The sequence below is a fragment of the Salmo salar genome, chromosome ssa23, assembly GCF_905237065.1.
Source record: "Salmo salar chromosome ssa23, Ssal_v3.1, whole genome shotgun sequence".
Classification (NCBI taxonomy): domain Eukaryota; kingdom Metazoa; phylum Chordata; class Actinopteri; order Salmoniformes; family Salmonidae; genus Salmo; species Salmo salar.
Genome location: NC_059464.1, coordinates 1324988 through 1348369, shown reverse-complemented (window position 1 = coordinate 1348369; position 23382 = coordinate 1324988). Strand labels below are relative to the sequence as shown.

General features: G+C 42.0%; 1 protein-coding gene across 3 annotated transcripts in view; it reads right to left on the bottom strand.

Moving 5' to 3' along the window:
• The window catches only part of LOC106583888 (seizure protein 6 homolog), a 136078-nt gene that overhangs the window by 11376 nt on the left and 101320 nt on the right, over nucleotides 1–23382 (bottom strand). For all 3 annotated transcript variants that reach the window (XM_014168513.2, XM_014168512.2, XM_014168514.2), the window contains 4 exons: nucleotides 19949–20143; nucleotides 19641–19779; nucleotides 18921–19117; nucleotides 18487–18681 (listed from right to left, as the gene is read on the bottom strand). In XM_014168513.2, the coding sequence (XP_014023988.1) occupies nucleotides 18487–18681; nucleotides 18921–19117; nucleotides 19641–19779; nucleotides 19949–20143 (726 nt within the window). The remainder of the gene's footprint in view (nucleotides 1–18486; nucleotides 18682–18920; nucleotides 19118–19640; nucleotides 19780–19948; nucleotides 20144–23382) is intronic.

Below are 23382 nucleotides of genomic sequence, written 5' to 3'. Positions count from 1 at the left end.
CGGTGATGCTTTGTGCAGACCACCCTCTGGAGAGCCTTGCGGTTGAGTTGCTGTACCAGCAGGTGATACAGCCCGACAGGATGCTCTCAATTGTGCATCATCATCATGTATTGATCACATCTTTACTAATGGTGCAGAAATTTGCTTTAAAACAGTATCCAAATCCATCGGATGTAGTGATCACAATTGAGTAGCCATATCTCAGAAAACCAAAGTTTCAAAGGCTGGGCCTAATATAGTGTATAAGAGCTCATACAATACGTTTTGTAGTGATTCCCATGATGATGTAATGAATATTTGCTGGTCTGTGGTGGGTAATGAGGACCAATCAGACGCTGCATTTGAAACATTTATGAAACTGATTATTCCAGTTACTAACAAGCATGCACCCATTAAGAAAATGGACTGTGAAAACTGTTAAATCCCCTTGGATTGATGAGGAATTGAAAAATGGTATGGCTGAGATGGATGAGGCAAAAGGTATGGCAAATAAGTCTGGCAACACAATCGATTGGCAAACATACTGCAAATTGAGAAATCAAGTGACTAAACTGAATTTAAATAAAGAAGAAACTATACTATGAAACAAAGATAAATGATATAAAGAATGGTAGTAAAAAGCTTTGGACACTTTAAATGAAATTTTGGGCAAAAAGGCAAACTCAGCTCCGTCATTCATTGAATCAGATGGCTCATTCTTCACAAAACCCACTGATACTGCTGTGACGATCCTCCCACTCTGTCTGCCGTATTCTGTCTCTTTGCTCTTGTTTTCCTTAATAGGATGACGGTTGGCAGAGCCACGAGGGTCTTCAGCGAAATGGGACACACCTGGGCTCGGGTGTGTCCCGGGATAAATACACCTCTTCCGCATTCATTGGGGAGACAATCTCCATGCAGACACACTGATAGATTTTGGTTGTGGCATTTTGTGGCCGTTTGTTTGCTTTGGCACCTTTCAACACCCCTCATCATCATATTTATGCACGCAAACACTCACACTGCAAATCACTTACACTACTGATTACTGACTACACACATTGTTAATTGTATTTAGTTTACTTCCGTTAATAAATATATTTTGTTATTCGTTATCTCCACATTGTCTCCCTTTTTGTTCGAACTTCGAGCCGGTTCGTGACAACTGTCAACTACTTTAATGATCTTTTCATTGGCAACATTAGCAAACTCAGGCATGACATGCCAACAACAAACGCTGACACTACACATCCAAGTACAATTGAAGTCAGAAGTTTACATACACCTTGGCCATATACATTTAAACTCAGTTTTCACAATTCCTGACATTTAATCAAAGTAAAATTTCCCTGTCTTAGGTTAGGATCAACACTTTATTTTAAGAATGTAAAATGTCAGAATAATAGTGATAGTGATTTATTTCAGCTTTTATTTCTTTCATCATATTCCCAGTCGGTCAGAAGTTTACATACACTCAGTTAGTATTTGGTAGCATTGCCTTTAAATTCTTTAACTTGGGTCAAACGTTTCAGGTAGCCTTCAACAAGCATCCCACAATAAGTTGGGTGAATTTTGTCCCATTCCTCCTGACAGAGCTGGTGTAACTGAGTCAGCTTTGTAGGCCTTGCTCGCACAGGCTTTTTCAGTTATGCCCACACATTTTCTATAGGACTGAGGTCAGGGCTTTGTGATGGCCACTCCATTACCTTGACTTTGTTGTCCTTTTTGCCACAACTTTGGAAGTATGCTTGGGGTCATTGTCCATTTGGAAGACCCATTTGCGACCAAGCTTTAACTTCCTGACTGATGTCTTGTTGTTGCTTCAATATATCCACATACTTTTCCTCCTCATGGTGCCATCTATTTTGTGAAGTGCACCAGTCCTTCCTGTAGCAAAGCACCACCACAACACGATGCTGACACCCCCGTGCTTCACGGTTGGGATGGTGTTCTTCGGCTTGCAAGCCTATCCTTTTTTCCTCCAAACATAATGATGGTCATAATGGCCAAACAGTTCTATTTTCGTTTCATCAGACCAGAGGACATTTCTCCAAAAAGTACATGTGTTCATCATATGTTCATCTCTAGGAGACGCGTCTTCTTCCTGAACGGTATGACGGCTGCGTGGTCCCATGGTGTTTATACTTGCATACTATTGTTTGTACAGATGAACGTGGTACCTTCAGGTGTTTGGAAATTGCTCCCAAGGATGAACCTGACTTGTGGAGGTCTACAATTTTTTTTCTGAGGTCTTGGCTGATTTGTTTTGATTTTGCCATGATGTCAAGCAAAGAAGCACTGAGTTTGAAGGTAGGCCTTGAAATACATCCACAGGTACACCTCCAGTTGACTCAAATGATGTCAATTAGCCTATCAAAAGCTTCTAAAGCCATAACATAATTTTCTGGAATTTTCCAAGCTGTTTAAAGGCACAGTCAACTTAGTGTATGTAAACTTCTGACCCACTGGAATTGTGATACAGTGAAAAGTGAAATAATCTGTTTGTAAACAATTGTTGGAAAAAGTACTTGCGTCATGCATAAAGTTGGATGTCCTAACCGACTTGCCAGAACTATAGTTTGTTAACAAGACATTTGTGGAGTGGTTGAAAAACAAGTTTTAATGACTCCAACCTAAGTGTACGTAAACTTCCGACTTCAACTGTATATTTTACCAAATTATGAAAGACAAGCATTGTAATTTTGAATTCCATAAAGTGAGTGTGGAAGAGGTGAAAAGATTATTGTTGTCTATCAACAATGACAAGACACCGTGGTCTGACAACTTGGATGGAAAATTATTGAGTATAATACCGGACGATATTGCCACTCCTATTTGCCATATCTTCAATGTAAGACTATTAGAAAGTCTGTGCCCTCAGGCCTGGAGGGAACAAAAGTCATTCTGCTACCTAAGAATAGTAAAGCCCCCTTTACTGGCTCAAATAGCCGACCAATCAGCCTGTTACCAACCCTTAGTAAACTTTTAGGAAAAGATGTGTTTCACCAGATACAATGCTATTTTACAGTAAACAAATTGACAACAGACTTTCAGAAAGCTTATAGGGAAAGACACTCAACAAGCACAGCACTTACACAAATGACTGATTGGCTGAGAGAAATTGATGATAAAAGGATTGTGGGGGCTGTTTTGTTAGACTTCAGCGCAGCTTTTGACGTTATCGATCATAGTCTGTTGCTGGAAAAACATATGTGTTATAGCTGTACACCCCTTGCTATATTGTGGATAAAGAGTTACCTGCCTAACAGAATACAGAGATGCCTCTCCAACATAATCCAGGTATAATCAGGAATTCCCTAGGGCAGCTGTCTAGGCCTCTTACTTTTTTCAATCTCTAATAATGACATGCCACTGGCCTTGAGTAAAGCCAGTGTGGCTATGTATGCGGATGACTCAACACTATACCTGTCAGCTACTACAGCGACTGAAAGGACTGCAACATTTAACAAAGAGCTGCAGTTAGTTTCAGCACGGCTGGCAAGGAATAAGTTAGTCCTAAATAGTTCAAAACTAAAAGCATTGTATTTAGGACAAATCATTCACTAAACCCTAAACCTCAACTAAATCTTGTGATGATTAATGTGGAAATTGAGCAAGTTCATGTGAATAAACAGCTTGTAGAAACCCTGGATTGTAAACTGTCATTGTCACGACTGTCTGAAGAATGGGACCAAAGCGCAGCGTGTGTATCGTTCCACATTTTATTGTAACTGTGAAACTATGCAAGACATATAAATAAACTAATGAACAAAACAACAAACCATGACGAAGCGGTGCAACATACACTTACTCAAAATAATCTCTCACAAAACCTAGTGGGAAAACCAACAACTTAAATATGATCCCCAATTAGAGACAACGATAACCAGCTGCCTCTAATTGGAGATCATCCCAAAAAACAACAACATATAAATAAAGAAACTAGAACCCCACATAGAAATACAGAAACTAGACAAAAAACCCAACACAGAAAAAAGAAACTAGAACCAACATAGAAATAAATAAACTAGACAAAACCCCCTGTCACACCTTGACCTACTCTACCATAGAAAATAAAAGCTTTCTATGGTCAGAACGTGACAGTCATGGTCAAAACATGTTGACGCAACAGTAGCTAAGAAGTCTGTCCATAATAAAGCACTGCTCTACCTTCTTAACAACACTATCAACAAGGCAGGTCCTACATGCCCCTGTTTTGTGGCACCTGGATTGTCCAGTCGTGTGGTCAGGTGCCACAAAGAGGGCCAAGCAAGGCTGCTATCATTAATAGTATGCATGTCACTCTCATGGTTCAAAGTAGAGGAGAGATTGACTTCATCCCTACTTGATTTTGTAACAAGTATTGACATGTTGAATGCTGCAAGCTGTCTGCATACCCCACAAGACACTCCGCAACAGGTCTTTTCACAAGTCCGGAACACACTATGGGAGGTGCACAGTACTGCATAGAGCCATGGCTGCATTGAACTCTATTCCACTTCAGCTAACTGATGCAAGCTGTAGAATCAGATGAAAAAAACAGATATAAATACACCTTATGGAACAGCGGGGACTGCACAGACACAGGCATACAAATACACATACACATGCTAACACTCGCACTCTACACACAGATACACATGGGTTTTGTATTGTAGATATTTGGTAGTATAGTGGCCTGAGGGCACACACTTAATGGGTTATGAAATGTAACGTTATGTAATGTAATATTTTTTATTGTACATAACTGCCTTATTGTTGCTGGACCCCAGGAAGAGTAGCTGCTGAAATACAGGGCCACCATCTCCAAAGTTCACTTCAAGCGTCAATAGCTCTGAACTGGGTTTGTATTTTGTTTTTGTTGTTGACATTTTTTCAATTTTGTTCATTCTCTTTTAAACATCCATTAGTTGAAAATGTATTGCTCAGTTATCAGAGGTAGGACCAAGTCAATATTGTTCGAGTCACAAGCAAGTCTCAAGTTTCGAGTCTCAAGTCGAGTCCCAAGTAGAATGGGTCAAGACTCGAGTGAAGTCCAAGCCGTGCATTCTAAGACCAAGTCAAGTCTAGTCGAGTTACAAGTTTTCAAGTCAAGTCTCAAGTCAAGAAAAAATAAATCTAAACATGCAATGACTTGTTCAACTACAAATCTTTGTCTATTTATTGAGGCCACCAGACAGCCCCTTTCATTATTTTGTCTACATTTACATTTATTTGTCTACACATTTTGATTAGCCTATGTAATTGTGACCATGTAGCAGTAGTAAGGGCATAAAATCAGCAGAAGGCAAGGCAGGTTGACGTGCTCAGAGTGTAGATTTATTTGCAATAAACGGTATGGGGATGGAATGATGAAGAAACGTTTGCAATTATTGCTGTATTAGATGGATTTAAACAAGAGCAATAAAACATTCTCCATTGGCGGGAGTTTGGAGAGTGCAAGCTTCATATGTAAATGATCAATTTCAAGCAATTGTTACATACCAAAATACCAGTATGCCTATGCTAGTAATTGTTGCCCCATTGCTGATGAGCTTGCAAAATAAACAATTAATATTCGTGATCACCAAACAATTTTTGGAGCTGCATATGTATTTATTATGGCAATCCTCTCTCCCTACAATTTGACATTTGCTCTGCACCAGATCCTATAGCTGTACAGCAAATCAGAAATCTGTTCGCAAGCTCACCACCCGACCTGTGATGATTGACAGTTTGCTGGTCCAATCATAGAGCCAAGTGTGCGTTTCACTAGCCAATCTGATGCAGGTTTTTTTGCACGGGCGATGCTGCGGCTACTGTCTTTGGCTGCGGTTAGAGTGAGCGTGACACCTCTTACGTAGTCTCTGTGCCACAAAATTTGTGACAAAACATTACAAAACCTAGCCAGATAATTTCATGTCATCAGTCTCAAGTCCAAGTCAAGTCATTTTATTTTCTATTAAGTCGAATCTCAAATCACCAAATTTGTGACTTGAGTTAGACTCGGCCAGTAGGAGGCCCCCTTTCCTCTGGTCTTAAAAAATATCCCAATGCTCCAGGGCAGTGATTGGGGACATTTCCCTGTGTAGGTTGCCATCTTTTGGATGGGATGTTAAATGGGTGTCCTGACTCTCTGTGGTCACAAAAGGTCCCATGGCACTTATTGTAAGAGTAGGGGTGTTAACCCCAGTTTCATGGCTAAATCATGGTCACCTAATCATCTCCAGCTTACAATTGGCTCATTCATCCCCCCTTCTTGTCTTGTTTTGTATGCTTTGTACAAAATAATAAAACGCAGAACTACAGGATGTTTCTTAACATAACTCTTTATTAACTAGCTACAACTACATGTTAGCCTATCTCCAACCACGATCAACTGACCATGACCTAACCGTCTGGGTGGTCTTAACCAATCACCGCACAGTATGATACGGCGGTAAAATGCATCCAATTATAATTCAGTATGTATTCACATATGAATATTACATCCCCCTTCTTTTAAACAAAATACAAATGTTTTACATATTCTAAGCTTTTCTTTTGGATACATGCTCTGTAGTTTGAACTCAAGGTAAGTAACCATTTATATTGCATAATACACCAACTGAATCAACATAGACTCTGAAACAATGATCCAACTTTTCAAACAAGGGATTCTCAGCAACTCAGCTTTCACTGTAGAAATGACATCTTAACATTTCAAACAAATACAATACCAAAACATGTCAAGTGAACTTTCAATAACAAGTTTACAGTCTGGAACGCTTTTAGGGCAGCGATCCGCCTACACCCTTTGACATTTCACAGGTCGAGGACAGCTCTGGGCTTGACCTCTCTTACTGACCTTGTGCGATATGATGTTGAGCATGCTTCTGTGTCAGTCAACAGCTCTTGTGGTGTTGCAGGTAAGTGTGGTGTATGTTGTGCTGTGTGTGTGTTTAGTCCATCACGTTCTCTTTCAGGGGAACAGTTAATCTCATCAGTGTGTTGTTCTTTTGTGTTCAGTAAGTGACGACGATTGCGGCGGTACACTGCTCCTTCTGCTGTGCAGACATGATATGAACGTTCAGTGTCAGCTGGCTGGATGACGACTCCTGGTTTCCAGAGGCCATGCTCCTGGATTCTAACTGACTCTCCGTCGATCAGTGGTGGCAGTGGTCTAGCTGACCTGTCGTAGTATCGCTTTTGTTGTTGTTGTCTCTGTGCACGTTTTTCATGCATTTCCTTGTAGCTGACAACCTCAGGTTGCAGCTGCTGGTTGGTGCTGGGAAGGGTTGAGCGAAGTCTGCGGCTCATCAACAGCTGGGCTGGGGATTTGAAGTTGTCAACTGGAGTGTTGCGGTATTCAAGGAGACTGAGGTAGGGGTCTCTCGTCTGCTTTTGCTTTGTCCATGAGTGATTTAGCAATCTGCACAGATTTTTCAGCAAGGCCATTACTTTGAGGGTAATGTGGGCTTGTGGTGACATGTGTGAACTCCCATGCTTTTGTGAAGGATTCAAACTCATTTGATTTGTAACAGGGCCCATTGTCAGATATTAAAGTCTCTACAATGCCATGCCTGGCAAAGGCTGCTTTCAGCTTGTGTATCACAGCTGCAGATGTGGTGCTGTGAAGCTTGTTGAGTTCGAAGTATCTGCTGTAGTAGTCCACTGTTACGATGTAGTCGTCGTTGTTCCAGGTGAACAGATCGGTTGCCACAACCTGCCAGGGTCGGTCTGGGATACAGTGAGGTAACATTGGCTCTTTGGTGTTTGAGGGGCGTCTTTCAAGACAGATGGTGCATCTACCAACAATGTCCTCTATTTGTTTGCACATTCCAGGCCAAAACAAAATGTCCCGTGCTCTCTGTTTGCACTTTTCCATGCCCATGTGTCCAGCATGGATCTTTGTCAAAATCTCTTCTCTGAGACTGGTAGGAATAATGATTTTCTCTTCTTTGAAAATGATTCTGTTGATCTGTGATAGTTCATCACGATGGTTTCAGAATTCTGAGACGCTCTGAGGGCATTTTCTCCTCTCCTCAGGCCATCCATCCTGTATGACTTTCCTCAGCTGTGTGAGTTGTGAGTCCTTGTCTGTTTCTGCTTGGATCTCCTTCAGTTTCGTGTCACTAACTGGTAAGTTGCTGTACACAGTGTGCACTTGCATGTCCATGCCCTCACTGAGGCTGCTGTCCTTGTAGGTAAGAAACTTCCTGGAGAGTGTGCCTGCGACAGGGATGTCTTTGCCTGGATTGTGAAGTCGTATTTTTGTAGTTGAAGGATCATTCTCTGTAGCCTTGGCGGGGCTGCAGCTAGTGGTTTCCTCATGATTGACTCAAGGGGCTTGTGGTCGGATTCCACAATGACTTGTCGTCCATATACGTACTGATGGAAACGTTTACATCCGAACAGAATGGCATAGAGCTCCTTTTCGATTTGAGCGTAGTTGATTTCACAGTCTGTGAGAGATTTGGAAGCGTAGCCGATGGGCTTTCCTTCTTGCAGTAGCACTGCACCTAGTCCATACTTTGACGCGTCCACTTGGAGTCTGAGCTCTTTGTTGGGGTCGTAGTAGGCAAGGATTGGTCCTGGTTCTCTCGTGATCAAGTCTTTCACATTCTGGAAAGCAATGTCGTGTTGCTTGTCCCAAAGAAACTCACTGGACTGCTTTAGCAGTTGACGCAGGGGTGCATTAGCATTGGAGAGGCTGGGTGCGAACTTGGCTAAGTAGTTGATCATGCCAAGCACTGTTTCCAGCTCTGCACGGTTCTTTGGTGGCTCCATTTCTTTTATGGCTGAGATCTTCTGTGGATCTGGCTTGATTCCATTCGCTGTGAGAAGATGTCCGAAGTAGCTGACCTCTGTAGCGCTGACTGTGCTCTTCTCGGGGTTGAGCCGGTCTCCTCTCTCGCGGGACCTTTGCAGCATCGCACGGAGGTTTCGGTCGTGCTCCTCTTTGGTTCGACCATAAACAAGGATGTCGTCCACAATTGCCATAACTCCGTCGAGGCCTTCATATACTTCGTCAATCTTTCGCTGAAACTCGTCTTGGGCTGAGATAATCCCAAAAGGCAGGTATCGGAACCTGTAGCGTCCAAACGGTGTGTTGAATGTTGTGAGCTTAGATGACTCTTCTGTGAGCTTGATAGCCCAGTAGCCTGATCTAGCGTCCATGACACTGAAGTAGTGTGCTCCCGCGAGCTTGTGCGTGATACCATCTAGCGTCGGTAAAGGGTAATGGGGCCGTTTGATAGCCTTGTTCAAGTCTCTTGGGTCGAGGCATACTCGGAGCTTGCCTGTGCGTGGTTTCTCCACCACCACTAACGCGTTTACCCAGTCAGTCGGTTCTGTAACCTTGGTGACTATGTCAGATTGCTCCATGCTCTCCAACTCTTTCTTCAGACGGGCACGGAGAGCAAGGGGAATCTTTCTCGGTGGGTAGACCACAGGGGTTGCGTCTGGGTCAAGGTGAATGGTACATTCTCCTGGGAATAATCCTATTCCTGTAAAGACATCAGCAAACTCCTCCAGTACATTTTCTGTCTCTACTGGTGCTGTTACTGATAAAACTAGCTTGATGAGGTCCATGTCTAAACATGCTTTAAGACCTAGCACTGCAGGTGCTCTAGTGTCAACAATGTAAAAGTCCAACATCATGTCACTTTCTTTGTATTTGCATTTGAAAGTGCATGTGCCTTTTACTGGGAGCTGTTCACCACCATAACCAGTCAGTCTGCGCATGGTGGGCTGTAGCTCGCACTCAGATGTCAAGCTGCGGTACTTATTCAGAGGAATAATGTTTACTTGTGCACCAGTGTCTAGTTTGAACTTTAGCTTTGTGCCTTGTGTTCTTATCTCAATGTCAGCAAAGGCTTGCTCTGTCTCTGATATGTGACTTTTCTGTGTCACTGAATCAATAAACAGTTCATCATCATTTGACTCTTTGATTGACATTTCATCTTCACTCACTGTGTGTACTGTTTTTCCACGGTAAGCTCTGCACACTTTTGCAAAGTGATTCCATTTACCACATTTAGTACACTGTTTGCCTCTAGCTGGGCAATTTCCTTGTTCGCCATGCACTTTGTATCCACAATATCCACATGTTTTGGGGCGTTTTGAGTCTGTGTCGCTCTGTTTTGGAGTTATGTCTCTCTCCGTTCTGAAATGCTCTCTCTGGGCACCGGAGGTGTGCTTTGATGTCTGCCTGACTGCGTGCACTGCTTGCTCACGTGATGCGCTCGTGCTGCCGTGCGAAATGGTTTTCATCTGAGCCTGTGCTAGCTCGTGAGATCTGGCTATGTCGATAGCTTTGTCCAGCGTTAGCTCAGACCCAACATTCAAAAGTTTCTCTCTCACTCGCGGTGAGTGTATTCCAAATACAATACGGTCCCTGACCATCTCATCCTTGTTTGCATAATCACAGTCTTTCACAAGCAGACGCAGCTCAGTCACAAACTGTTCAAAAGACTCGCTAGCTCCCTGTACTTTCTCATGGAATTTGTACCTAGCGAAAATTGTATTAGTCTTCGGCACAACATATGCTTCAAAACGATCGTAGTATGTTTTCAGTACCTTTGATTCAGCCTCGGTAAGTGTCCATGTGTTGTAAATATCTCTCCCTTTTTCACCGATCCAGAGGAGCAGGTAGCTACATTTTTCCTCTTCTCCTCTTTCCTTCAGAGGACCCGTGAACATTAGCTCCACATGCTGTTTGTACTTACGCCATGCATCGGGTAAGTTTGTAGACTCCCAGTCCATTCGAGGTGAAGGAACTCCAGAAAAATCCATCTTTTAAGACCATTTACTCTGACACCATGTCTTGTTTTGTACGCTTTGTACAAAATAATAAAACGCAGAACTACAGGATGTTTCTTAACATAACTCTTTATTAACTAGCTACAACTACATGTTAGCCTTTCTCCAACCACGATCAACTGACCATGACCTAACCGTCTGGGTGGTCTTAACCAATCACCGCACAGTATGATACGGCGGTAAAATGCATCCAATTATAATTCAGTATGTATTCACATATGAATATTACACTTCTCTCCCCTGTAACTATTCCCCAGGTCGTTGCTGTAAATGAGAATGTGTTCTCAGTCAACTTAACTGGTAAAATAAGGGTAAAAAAACAAACAAATGTGACTTGAGTCCACAACTCTGTCAGTTATCACTTGCCTCATGTAAATTCTGTAGTTGCCACTTAACACCCTGTAAGTCTAAGCCCTTAGACTGCAATATCTACTAAGCTAGCATTGTTTCATCATTTAGCCATTTGATTTGGAATTTTAGGACGCCTGTAGGTATATTTTTTCTTTCTTTGACGAAACATTGAGCCCATAGAAACTGCTAGAGCCCATAGAAACTCATTGAATAACAAACAGTACAAAAATAAATCATAAGTAACAAGGTTTTGAAGTGTCTGTCCTATAGATGAGAGATCTAGGTCACGAGGTCACGTTATTCGTGAAACAGTTTACCCCCATTACCTTTTAACTATTTTTACAGCCCGGTACTGGGTTACCTACAGACGATTCCCCTGAAGCTTGTGTGCGTTGTAAAGCAGAACAACCCTTCTTGTTCATGAGTCTCCCCTTTCGATATTGGTGATTTCTTGTCCAGATCCTATCGTGTGTAGAAAAAGGACACTTTCACAAGCCCCATGTTAAGAAACGGTAAATCTAGCATAAACACACAAGGAGCAAAATTATGTCACTGTGTTATGCACAGGTGTGTCAATCGACTCTAGGGGGTTTTAAACACCCTAAGGTCAACAGCACCATTGTGTTCACATTTCTCATGTAAATGTTGTAGCTTCATAAAAATATTAAATAAACAATTTACTTGGGAAATATTCAGTCTGTGCTCTTTTCTTCGTTAGCAAGGGCTGTTAATACTTTCTGAAGGCATTTCTCTCTCTCTCTCTCGCTCTCAGGACTTGAGCCCTAGGTCTATGCCTCAGGACTACCTGGCCTGATGACTCCTGGCTGTCCCTAGTCCACCTGATCGTACTGCTGATCCAGTTTCTGCTGTTTTGCCTGTGGCTATGGAACCCTGACCTGTTCACCAGACGTGCTACCTTGTCGTGCTGCTGCTCCAGTTTCAACTGTTCTGCCTGCGGCTATGGAACCCTGACCTGTTACCTTGTCCCGCACCTGTTGTTTTTGACCCTCTCCCTCTCCCTCCCTCCCTCTCTCTCGCTCTCTCTACTCCACTTGCTTTCTCAACCTCTGAATGCTCAGCTATGAAAAGCCAACTGACATTTACTCCTGAGGTGTTAACCTGTTGCACCCTCTACAACCACTGTGTTTATTATTTGACCCTGTTGGTCATCTATGAACATTTGATCATCTTGACGAACGATCTAGCCTTAATGGCCATGTACTCTTATAATCTCCAGACGGCACAGCCAGGATTGGTGAGGTTTAAATCCTAAGCAACATGCCTATTCATTGTTTGAAATATAATAGTAGGTCAAAGCTGTGTGCTGGAAAATCTTGGTAGAGCTGGCATTGTAGTGCTCGTGAATTGACTTTCTTTTTCGGTTTCAGACCAATGACTTACTAAAAACATAGTTTTTTATTTTTCATATAGAGTATTTGAACCCATGTCAACCACCCTGCTCCACTCATGGCTAAAGCCAGTTTGAGAAACTTGCTAGCAAACAGTTGCACTATGAAACTAAATAAATAGTGCAATATGAACCACAAAACGTATTTGCTAGATTCATTATAGTGTTGGACAAAGCAAGGAAATTAAACTTCAAAACGTAATGCAGTTTTATTGGGATTTGCAGCTGTTGTTTGTACAGTAAATAATGATCCTTAAAGGGAAGGTTGCACAATACAGTGCATTCGGACAGTATTCAGACAACTTTGACTTTTTCCACATTTTGTTACGTTACAGCCTTATTCTAAAATGGATGAAATCGTTTTTCCAATCATCAATCTACACACAATATCCCATAATGACAAAGCAAAAACAGGTTTTTAGAATTCTTTGCAAATGTATTAAAAGTACTTTGTTGAAACACCTTTGGCAGCGATTACAGCCTTGAGTCTTCTTGTCTGAGGTCCTGAGCGCTCTTGAGCAGGTTTTCATCAAGGATGTCTCTGTACTTTTCTCTGTTCATCTTTCCCTTGATCCTGACTGCCGCTGAAAAACAAACCCACAGCATGATGCTGCCACCAGCATGTTTCACCGAAAAGATGGTATTGGCCAGGTGATGAGCATTAGACATGGCTATCAGGCCAAAGGTTCAATCTTGGTTTCATCAGACCAGAGAATCTTGTTTCTCATGGTCTGAGAGTCCTTTAGGTGCCTTTTGGCAAACTCCAAGCGGGTTGTCATGTGCCTTTTACTGAGGCTTCCGTCTGGCCACTCTACCATACAGGCCTGACTGGTGGAGATCTGCAGAGATGGTTGTCCTTCTGGAAGGTTCTCCCATTTCCACAGAGGCACTCTGGAGCTCTGTCAGAGTGACCATCTTGGTTACCTCCCTGACCAAGGCCCTTCTCCCCCGAATCCTCAGTTTGGCTGGGCGGCCAGCTCCAGGAAGAGTCTTGGTGGTTCCAAACTTCTTCCATTTAAGAATGATGGAGAAAACTGTGTTCGTGGGGAACTTCAATGCTGCAGACATTTTTTGTTACCCTTCCCCAGATCTGTGTCTCGGCACAATCCTGTCTCAGAGCTCTACAGACAATTCCTTCGACCTCATTGCTTGGTTTTTGCTCTGACATGCACTGTCAACTGTGGGATCTTATATAGACAGGTGTGTGCATTTCCAAATCATGTCCAATCAATTGAATTTACCACAGGTGGACTCCAATCAAGTTGTAGAAACATCTCAAGGATGATCAAAGGAAACAGGATGCACCTGAGCTCAATTTCGAGTCATCGCAAACGGTCTGAATACTTATGTAAATAAGGTATTTCTAAAACTAAGTACAGGTTGATCTCTAGACTGCATAAAAATAACTGATGATTTAAGCATATGTACAGTGGGGGAAAAAAGTATTTGATCCCCTGCTGATTTAGTACGTTTGCCCACTGTTAAAGAAAGGATCAGTCTATAATTTGAATGGTAGGTTTATTTGAACAGTGAGAAACAGAATAACAACAAAAATATCCAGAAAAACGCATGTCAAAAATGTTATAAATTGATTTGCATTTTAATGAGGGAAATAAATCCCCTCGTTCATGACGAGAAGTCCGGCTGGCTTACATCATGTGCTAACGAGACGGAGATTTTTGGACATAAATGATGAGCTTTTTTGAACAAAACTACATTCGTTATGGACCTGTGATACCTGGAAGTGACATCTGATGAAGAGAATCAAAGGTAATGGATTATTTACATAGTATTTTCGATTTTAGATCTCCCCAACATGACGTCTAGTCTGTATCGCAACGCGTATTTTTCTGGGCGCAGTGCTCAGATTATTGCAAAGTGTGATTTCCCAGTAAGGTTATTTTTAAATCTGGCAAGTTGATTGCGTTCAAGAGATGTAAATCTATAATTCTTTAAATGACAATATAATATTTTACCAATGTTTTCTAATTTTAATTATTTAATTTGTGACGCTGACTTGACTGCCGGTTATTGGAGGAAACGATTTCCTCAACATCAATGCCATAGTAAAACGCTGTTTTTGGATATAAATATGAACTTGATAGAACTAAAAATGCATGCATTGTCTAACATAATGTCCTAGGAGTGTCATCTGATGGAGATTGTAAAAGGTTAGTGCATCATTTTAGCTGGTTTTATGGTTTTGGTGACCCTGTCTTTGACTTGACAAAACATTACACACAACTCTTGTAAATGTACTGTCCTAACATACTCTAAATTTATGCTTTCGCCGTAAAACCTTTTTGAAATCGTAAAACGTGGTTAGATTAAGGAGATGTTTATCTTTCAAAGGGTGTAAAATAGTTGTATGTTTGAAAAATTGGAATTTTGACATTTATTTGGATTCAAATTTGCCGCTCTTGAAATGCACCTGCTGTTGATGGAGTGCACCACGGGTGGCACGCTAGCGTCCCACCTAGCCCATAGAGGTTAATTGGCAGACTTCGGATATTCTCGGTGTAACTCGGGTAGCCTCCGGTTCTCTCGGCAACAGAGCCATTGGGGACTTCCGGGAGGTCTCGGAGGCGAGGTGGATGGCTTGGGCGGACGAGTGAAATCGAACCTGCTCTCCTTCCTTTGCTCCCGTAGTCGCCAATCGTTCCGAATGGTGGCGATTAGCGAGTCGAGATCCTTCAGTAGTCCCGGGCTGCAAGCCCGTCCTTTACTTCCTCTGATACTCCATGCAGGAACATGTCGAGCAAATGTGTGAAAATCCACCACGTAGTCTGCCAAACTATGGGAGTCTTGACATAGATGGAGCAGCTTACGAGCAGCCTCTCTCCCGAACAACGGAGAATCAAATACCTTCCGAACTTCCTCCACAAACTCCTCCAGACTGATGCAGACAGTGGACTGTTGCTCCCACACCTCCGTGGCCCAGGCAAGTACCCTCCCGGACATTAGCGTTATGATGTACACTGTCCTCGAGCGGTCCAAGGGGAAGGAAGAAGGCTGCAACTAAAAAAATGAGATGCAGACAGTGTCGAAGTAACAAAAGTTTATTACTAGAACAGGGGGCACGCAAAACGACAGGTCAAGGGCAGACAGAGGTCAGTAATCCAGATAAGAGTCCAAAAGGTACAGAACGGCAGGCAGGCTCAGGGTCAGAATGGTCAAAACCGGGAAAACTAGAAAACAGGAACTAGAAACTAGAAACAGACAGGAGCAAGGGGAAAACCGCTGGTAGGCTTGACGAACAAAATGAACTGGCAAAAGGCAAACAGAGGACACAGGTATAAATACACTGGGGATAATGGGGAAGATGGGCAACACCTGGAGGGGGGTAGAGACATGCACAAAGACAATGGCAACAGATCAGGGTGTGACAAGTACAGCCACTATTTAAAAAAGTCAAATACATTTGTGAATTCAATCACTTTAGCCGACATGTTGCGGTTTATTCATTGGGACTTTGAATGTATTAATGGATGTTTGCGAGGCATATCACTTCTCCCATCTCTTTGCATAGCCCACCAAATGCACTGTTTTCTAACCACATCTGGATAGATCCATAATTTTTACATTTACATTTACATTTAAGTCACTTAGCAGACGCTCTTATCCAGAGTGACTTACAAATTGGTGCATTCACCTTATGATATCCAGTGGAACAACCACTTTACAATAGTGCATCTAAATCTTTTAAGGGGGGGGGTTAGAAGGATTACTTTATCCTATCCTAGGTATTCATAATGAATTACTATGGGAATAAATATCACTGAATGACAGAAATATTGGAATAAAGTAGGCTAATGAAGGCACCAAATTGTTGCTTACTGAAACACCCAAAGTCATCCAATTGTTATAATAGGATTTCAAGTAATAGCCTATCTGTGTGTGGTCAACTACTTTAACACCGTTTTGCGCTGCTTTGAGACAAGTATGGGGACTGGTCTTGATAAATCCGATTTGTATTTTCACATACTCCGTTTGGGTATTGGTTAGCCTACAATTAGGGTGTGGAAATGTGATTATTTTGCTCTTCCCTCGCAGTCACTTAGCAGCCTAGACCTACTCCCAACTGGTCACTTTGTACAGCGCCATTTTTTTCTAACGGAAACCCTGAGGCCTACATAGGCTACTATAAAATGCATTTTAATTTTTCTTGGAATAGAAACAACATAATATTAATCAATTTAATTAAGCTTAATTTCTACAAAAAAAGGTTTTAAAGTCTCTAGTACAGCCAATATTAAAAACAGTCAAATGCGGTTCATTAATTATTTAATTATTCAAGAATCTCTTTGTTATTTTGTTTTATAACTAAAATGCTTGACTGTATTTTAAGACTTGGATGATTTGCATGCTGTGTGATGACATGCACAAATGAATGAATGATGGAATGATTGATATACTGTATATTGAAGTAGGCCTTTATGCCAATAAATAAGTTAAGCTAAAACAGCTACACTAAACAGGACTCTTAGGCCTAGAGCTCCATGTCATTTCAATAACTTCGCTTCTCAAAGATGCCCTCTGGTGGTCAAACTAGCCTTAACAACAACAATGGCTGACAGTAAAATAATATGACTTCATGCACTCCAACGTGCCATACATTTATGCAGCACGCTGCAAGCTGTGCTGTAGTATGACGCAACTTTTAAAGGAAGAACCACTGTACTATCGCCCAACAACAGAGTTTTTTTGTTATAGATGTTCAATGTCTACTATGATGGTAAAAGTTTATCTTGATTTTTGTGTAACAGCACAAGAAATGCAGATGTTCTGAACTGCTAAAAAGTGATGTGTTTCAAGGCTGCTAGTGGTTAGCTAGTAGGGGTAAGCCAGCAGGGGTGTAAAAAAGACTATGCTAAAAGCCTACACACCGTATAAGTGATACATTTTTTGCTGATACAGAATAAAGAAATCACAGGATATGGTCAGATGATAAGTTGGTTTTATTCAGTGCCAATGAGGACTCGGTATGATGTGGGCCTTTACCGTCTTATGTGGACAGTGGCTCACTCCTGCTGTGTATTCACTCGTGTGTTATTCTCTTGACATCACTTTTCCAAACAATTTCCAACATGACGTGTCAAATTCGGATAAATGTAAATTTCTCCCAAAAAACAAATGTAAAGTGATATGTCATATTGAGAACTTTTAATAGGAAAGATGATCAGAATGTTTAACAGCAACCTATTTCTGCAATCTTCCCTTTAAGTGTCTGAAAGACCTAAGGCTCTATTCAAATTAGCCAACATCTGCATAGTGGTTGTTTGGGCAGCGTCGGAGGTGGAACTGTGTTAGAGCTGTCAAATCTACAAACGTCTCCTGGCCTTATACCTAACGCAGACATTGCCATTGGCTGCTCAGAGTCGCATTCAGAGTAATCCCATATAGCCTTGCTTACAAGTTCGAACACTGGAATATGAGATGTAAATCTACACCTTGATTAGGCTGATAGAAATTCTCATTATTTTGTTTAATGATTTTTTATTTGAGTGTCATTATTTCTATGTAGCCTACATTTTCTCTTTCTGAACTTCGAATGTGAGTGGGACAGGTCTGGCTTCATGACAATTATCAAGTGCAGCTGCTCACCAATTTGAAAACGCCAATTCAGTTCCACCTCCAACACCACCAAAACAGCTATTGTGGGTGTCGACTATTGCCAGTTAACGCGAGATCTGATTGATCTGCCTTACTCAACCTCTAAGATGTAAAGTGATTTTTAAATCAGTTAGTATGCTCAGTCGGTGATCTGCAACAGAGCAAAAGTGATGCTCTCAAACACACCCAAAGTGTTGTTGGAAGTTCGGGTTGTGTTCCCCTGCTCAGGTGTTGCGTTGCATCAACCAATGGTTGCATACCATATTGACTGTGCCGTCGGGCACCAGATTGCTACAACATATGATCTGGCATGAGTTAGCAATGTAGTCGGGCAGGAACGCACTTTAGCTCACCTTTGATGCAGGTGGGTGGGCTGTTGCTCCAGGAAAGATCCCATTGGCAAGTGATGATGTCAGAGCCACTGATGTCGTACCCCGGCTGGCACTGATAGGTCAACACACTTCCCCTCACGGGAGAGGTGTGGGAGGAGCTAATCCAGCCAAATTCGATTTGAGGGAGGGCAGGGCAGGTATCATTAGGCTCTACCTCTGGATGTGAAAGAAGTTGATGTCATTAGATGTAGGATAAACCAAGTGCTTGTTCAGGAGGATATAATGTTCATATTATATCTACAAAGTTATTAACATATTGCCTCACTGAATACACGGCAGGAAAATGTACATATTGTATTTGTGTGATGTTATGTATGGGCAATCAATGTTCTGCATATCATGTCCTTTATGTGTATGCAATGTCCTGTATGTAAAAGTCCTGTATGTGTACGTACCACGGTAGTGAATAAGGAACCCCTGGCTGAGAATAAAGGAGGAGTCGTGAGGGTCACTCTGGAACTGAATAGTGACCTCAGAACCACCTGACACGACCTGGAAACGCTCTCGTGACCCCATGTACTGGCCAATCACATGGGACATGAGGTCACGACCATCGAATATGGTGAGAACGTCGTTGTGGCGGATATTCAAACTTTGAGGGAGACAAAATACATGAAGAGAGGAAAACAACTTTCACTTTAATCACAATGTCACTTCAAATGGAATCATAAAATATATATTCTCACAATCATTGTCATTTCTAATCCTTACAATAAAAACTTCACTGGAAGCATCACATCATTTTTTTAATATATGTCAGTCACAGTTGAAACGCACCCATTAAAATCAATGAGACTTGCTACACCAGCCACGGAAGCAGCCATCAGTGAAGCGACGAAACGCAAGATTCACATTGTTCAACCTTTGTTTTATGCTTTAAGTATATTCCTTACAAAACATGCACACACATACTTAATTTGAGTTCTATCTCCATGATATACCTCCGGTGTAGTGGTAAAAAAAAAAAAATATGCAAAGGGAGCGCTCATGTTATGCAGTGAGGTTTCTGAGGCAATGGGAAAATTCAAGGAGAAAAATTCCCTCTCCCAAATGCTCCAACCACAGCTTCAAAGACCAAAATAATGCCTTTTGGGAGTTGGAGAGGCCAAACTCACATCTGGATGTCCAGTTCGATGCGCTTCTCCTCATTACCATGGATCTGCCACACACAGTCCTGCCCCTTGGAGTAGCTCTGTGGCCAATCAGGGGACAGAACAGTGCTGAAGGGATCGGTCAACTCTCCCCCACACAAAGCTGAGAGAGAGCAGGAGTTAGGGCCGGAAGATAGAAAGCAAGATATGGAAGGGGGGGAGAAAAAGTTATTGTAACATTACTTGTATTATTATCTTTTTTTATTTTAGTGAATGAAAGGGGCTTTAAGAACACATTATCATAATGAAATGGTAGTATTCAATAGTATTACCTTTACACACAGGCTCACTCTCATTCCAGTGTGGATCGCTTGGGTCCACACACTCAATGACCCCGGAGCCCTGCTCCATGACAAAGCCTGGGGAGCAGGAGAAGATGACTGTGGTGCCCAACGGAAAGGTAATGTCACTGCTGCTGAAATTCCCATGGGGCAAGTAGGGCTCATAACAGTGTTCCCCGTCAAAGGCTGAGAGATAGCGAGAGAGATAAAATAGTGTGCTCATGTGAATATGAGGAGAGAAAGAGAGAGAAGTAGGATAAAGCATAATATAAGATGAACTAAAGTAGGGCTGACCCCATTTAGTCGACTGGTCGATTGTTTGGTCTATAGACTGTTGGTCGACCAAGATGTATTTTTTTATGGTGCACAAGACACCTGTTTGATTCCCGCCTGTATCATTGGACTAATCCATTGCGGAGGCCACGGCAATGGCACAGTCCATCACTTTAAGACATGTGATACTGAAATTGTATATTGTTATATTTGGAAAAAAAGAATAGTGCAACACTAATAAAGCTAATATTACTAGTGTATTAAGCTATGTGCATAATAGCAAAATTAACCAGCATATTGGGATTGAGAACAATGCGGCAGAGGCAGCAGCAGCAGAGACGAGGAAACAGCCTTGCACTATTCAGAAGGGTGAATCGGGTAATGTAATTATGTGCACAAACACAAAACACCATATCTGTAATTTTTGTCCCATCCGAATCTGCCATGTCAGTACATGGCAGTAGAGTCATTTCAGCCAGAATAACCTACTGCTTTTTGGCAAACTCCAAGGTCCTCTGATTAATACCAGTCTCTGTGTTTTGAGAGAATCGACATCCCTGTGTTTTGAGAGAAATATCTGAGTTTGACAGGTGTTGCTCACGGTTTGAGCAAGAAAACAATGACTGATTCAATAAATTGAACGAAGTGCTGCGCATAGTCTAGTATTACCATCAAAAAGTATTCAGACCCCTTGACTTTTTCCACATTTTGTAACATTACAGCTTTATTCTAAAATGTATTAAAGCATTTTATCCCCCCTCATCAATCTACACACAATACCTCATAATGACGAAGCAAGAATAGGTTTTTGCTAATTTATTAAAATAAAAAAAGAAGTATTAAATGTACATATGTATTCAGACCCTTTCCTCAGTACTTTGTTGAAGGACCTTTGGCAGCGATTACAGACTAAAGTCTTCTTGGGTATAATGCTACAAGATTGGCATACCTGTATTTGGGGAGTTTCTCCCATTCTTCTCTGCAGATCCTTTCAAGCTCTGTCAGGTTGGATGGGGAGCGTCGCAACACAGCTATTTTCTCTCATGGACATTCAGGGACTTGTCCCGAAGTCACTCCTGCGTTGCCTTGGCTGTGTGATTAGGGTTGTTGTCCTCTTGGAAGGTAAACCTTTGCACCAGTCTGAGGTCCTGAGCACTCTGGAGCAGGTTTTCATCAAGGATCTCTCAGTACTTTGCTCTGCTCATCTTTGCCTCGACCCTGCCTAGTCTCCCAGTCCCTGCCACTGAAAAACAACAAAACAGCATGATGCTGCCACCACCATGCTTCACCGCAGGGATGGTGCCAGGTTTCCTCCAGGTGTGACGCATTGCATTCAGGCCAAAGAGTTTAAGCTTGTTTCTCAGTCTGAGAGTCCTTTAGGTGCCTTTTGGCAAACTCCAAGCGGGCTGTCATGGGCCTTTTACTGAGGAGTGCCTTCCGTCTGGTCACTCAAAATAAAGGCTTGATTGGTGGAGTGCTGCAGAGATGAAAGGTTCTCCAATCTCCACAGAGGAACTCTGGAGCTCTGTCAGAGTGACCATCAGTTCTTGGTTACCTCCCTGACCAAGGCCCTTCTCCCCGATTGCTCAGTTTGGCTGGGTGGCCAGCTCTAGGAAAAGTCTTGGTGGTTCCAAACTTCTTTCATTTCAGAATGATGGAGAAAACTGTGTTCTTGGGGAACTTCAATGCTGCAGAAATGTTTTGGTACCCTTCCCCAGATATGTGCCTCGACACAATCCTGTCTCGGAGCTCTACGGACAATTCCTTCGGACTCTTGGCTTGGTTTTTGCTCTGACATGCACGGTCAACTGTGGGACCTTATATAGACAGGTGTGTGCCTTTCCAAACCATGTCCAATCAATTGAATTTACTTCAGGTGGACACCAGTCAAGCTGTAGAAACATCTCAAGGATGATCAGCGGAAACAGGATGCATGTGATGTCAATTTCAAGTCTCATAGGAAAGGGTCTGAAAACTTTATAAGTAAGGTATTTCAGTTTTTTTTATAAATCAGCAAAAATGTCTGAAAACCTGTTTTCGCTTTGTCATTATGGGGTATTGTGTGTAGAGTGAGGAAAAAAATAATTGTATCCATTTTAAAATAAGGAAAAAGGAAAGGAGTCCGAATAGTTTCCGAATGCACTGTGTGAAGGGCCTACATGCATCAACTTTCAATGAATGCTTTTGTTCATATGTTTTGTGCGTATGAATTGAATATTGCCAAATGCGTCTGTAAAAAATATTGTGCCTATTTAATTTAACCCTTCCTGTTAATAGCAGCATACAACTGACAACAAAGTTCACTTTCGCATTCCATAGCCTTAAAATGTATCTCAAGTACAAGTGCACTGTTTAACTCACATCTGAAGGCTGGGGGGCATTTAGGACGTCTACTGCGGATCGCTAAAATATCCTATTATTATGATCACACTTCCTCAACTGAAATATTATGGCAACACTATACCAAAGATGGATTTGTATGGTTTAGAAACTTGGGAACCAAGCTCGAGTTATCAGTGTAGCCCTGTTATTGCCTGGACTTGTTGAAATATCTTCACGCCTACAAAGAAACCTCCAGGCTTCCGTCATAACTGTCAATTTACTTGAAAAAAAGAAAGAACTACAGGGGGAAGTTTGGACAAAAACTATACCCGTCCGAATCGTCCTCTGGAATAATGGACATTCTGGTGTAACAATTACATAACCAACATTCTCTAGTAATACTAGTCCAATGCGAATAGGGTTTGTATTTATTATGGATCCCCATTATCTGCTTCCTGTCACGAATCCTCCCGGTGGTGCTGCTCATTTCGTTCACCAGCTCCGGAGGTCTACGTCACCGGCCTTGTAGGCGTCACTGAACTGGATTCATTACCACCAACCCCGGACTGTCTTGTCTCAATATGCACACCTAGTTCCCATTCCCCCTGATTAGTATGTGTATATACAGTATGTGCCCTCTGTTCCCCATTGTTCTTGTCGGTTTTGTTGTTACCATGTCCATTGGTTGTGTGAGTACCTGTCCTATTATATCGGCTTCCATTTTGCACTTGTTTTACGGGTCTCGTCCCGTGTATTATTTAGTGGTTAACACGTCGCTCTTTTGTTTGGGTGGAGAAAATAAAAACCCCTATTACGCATACCTGCACCTG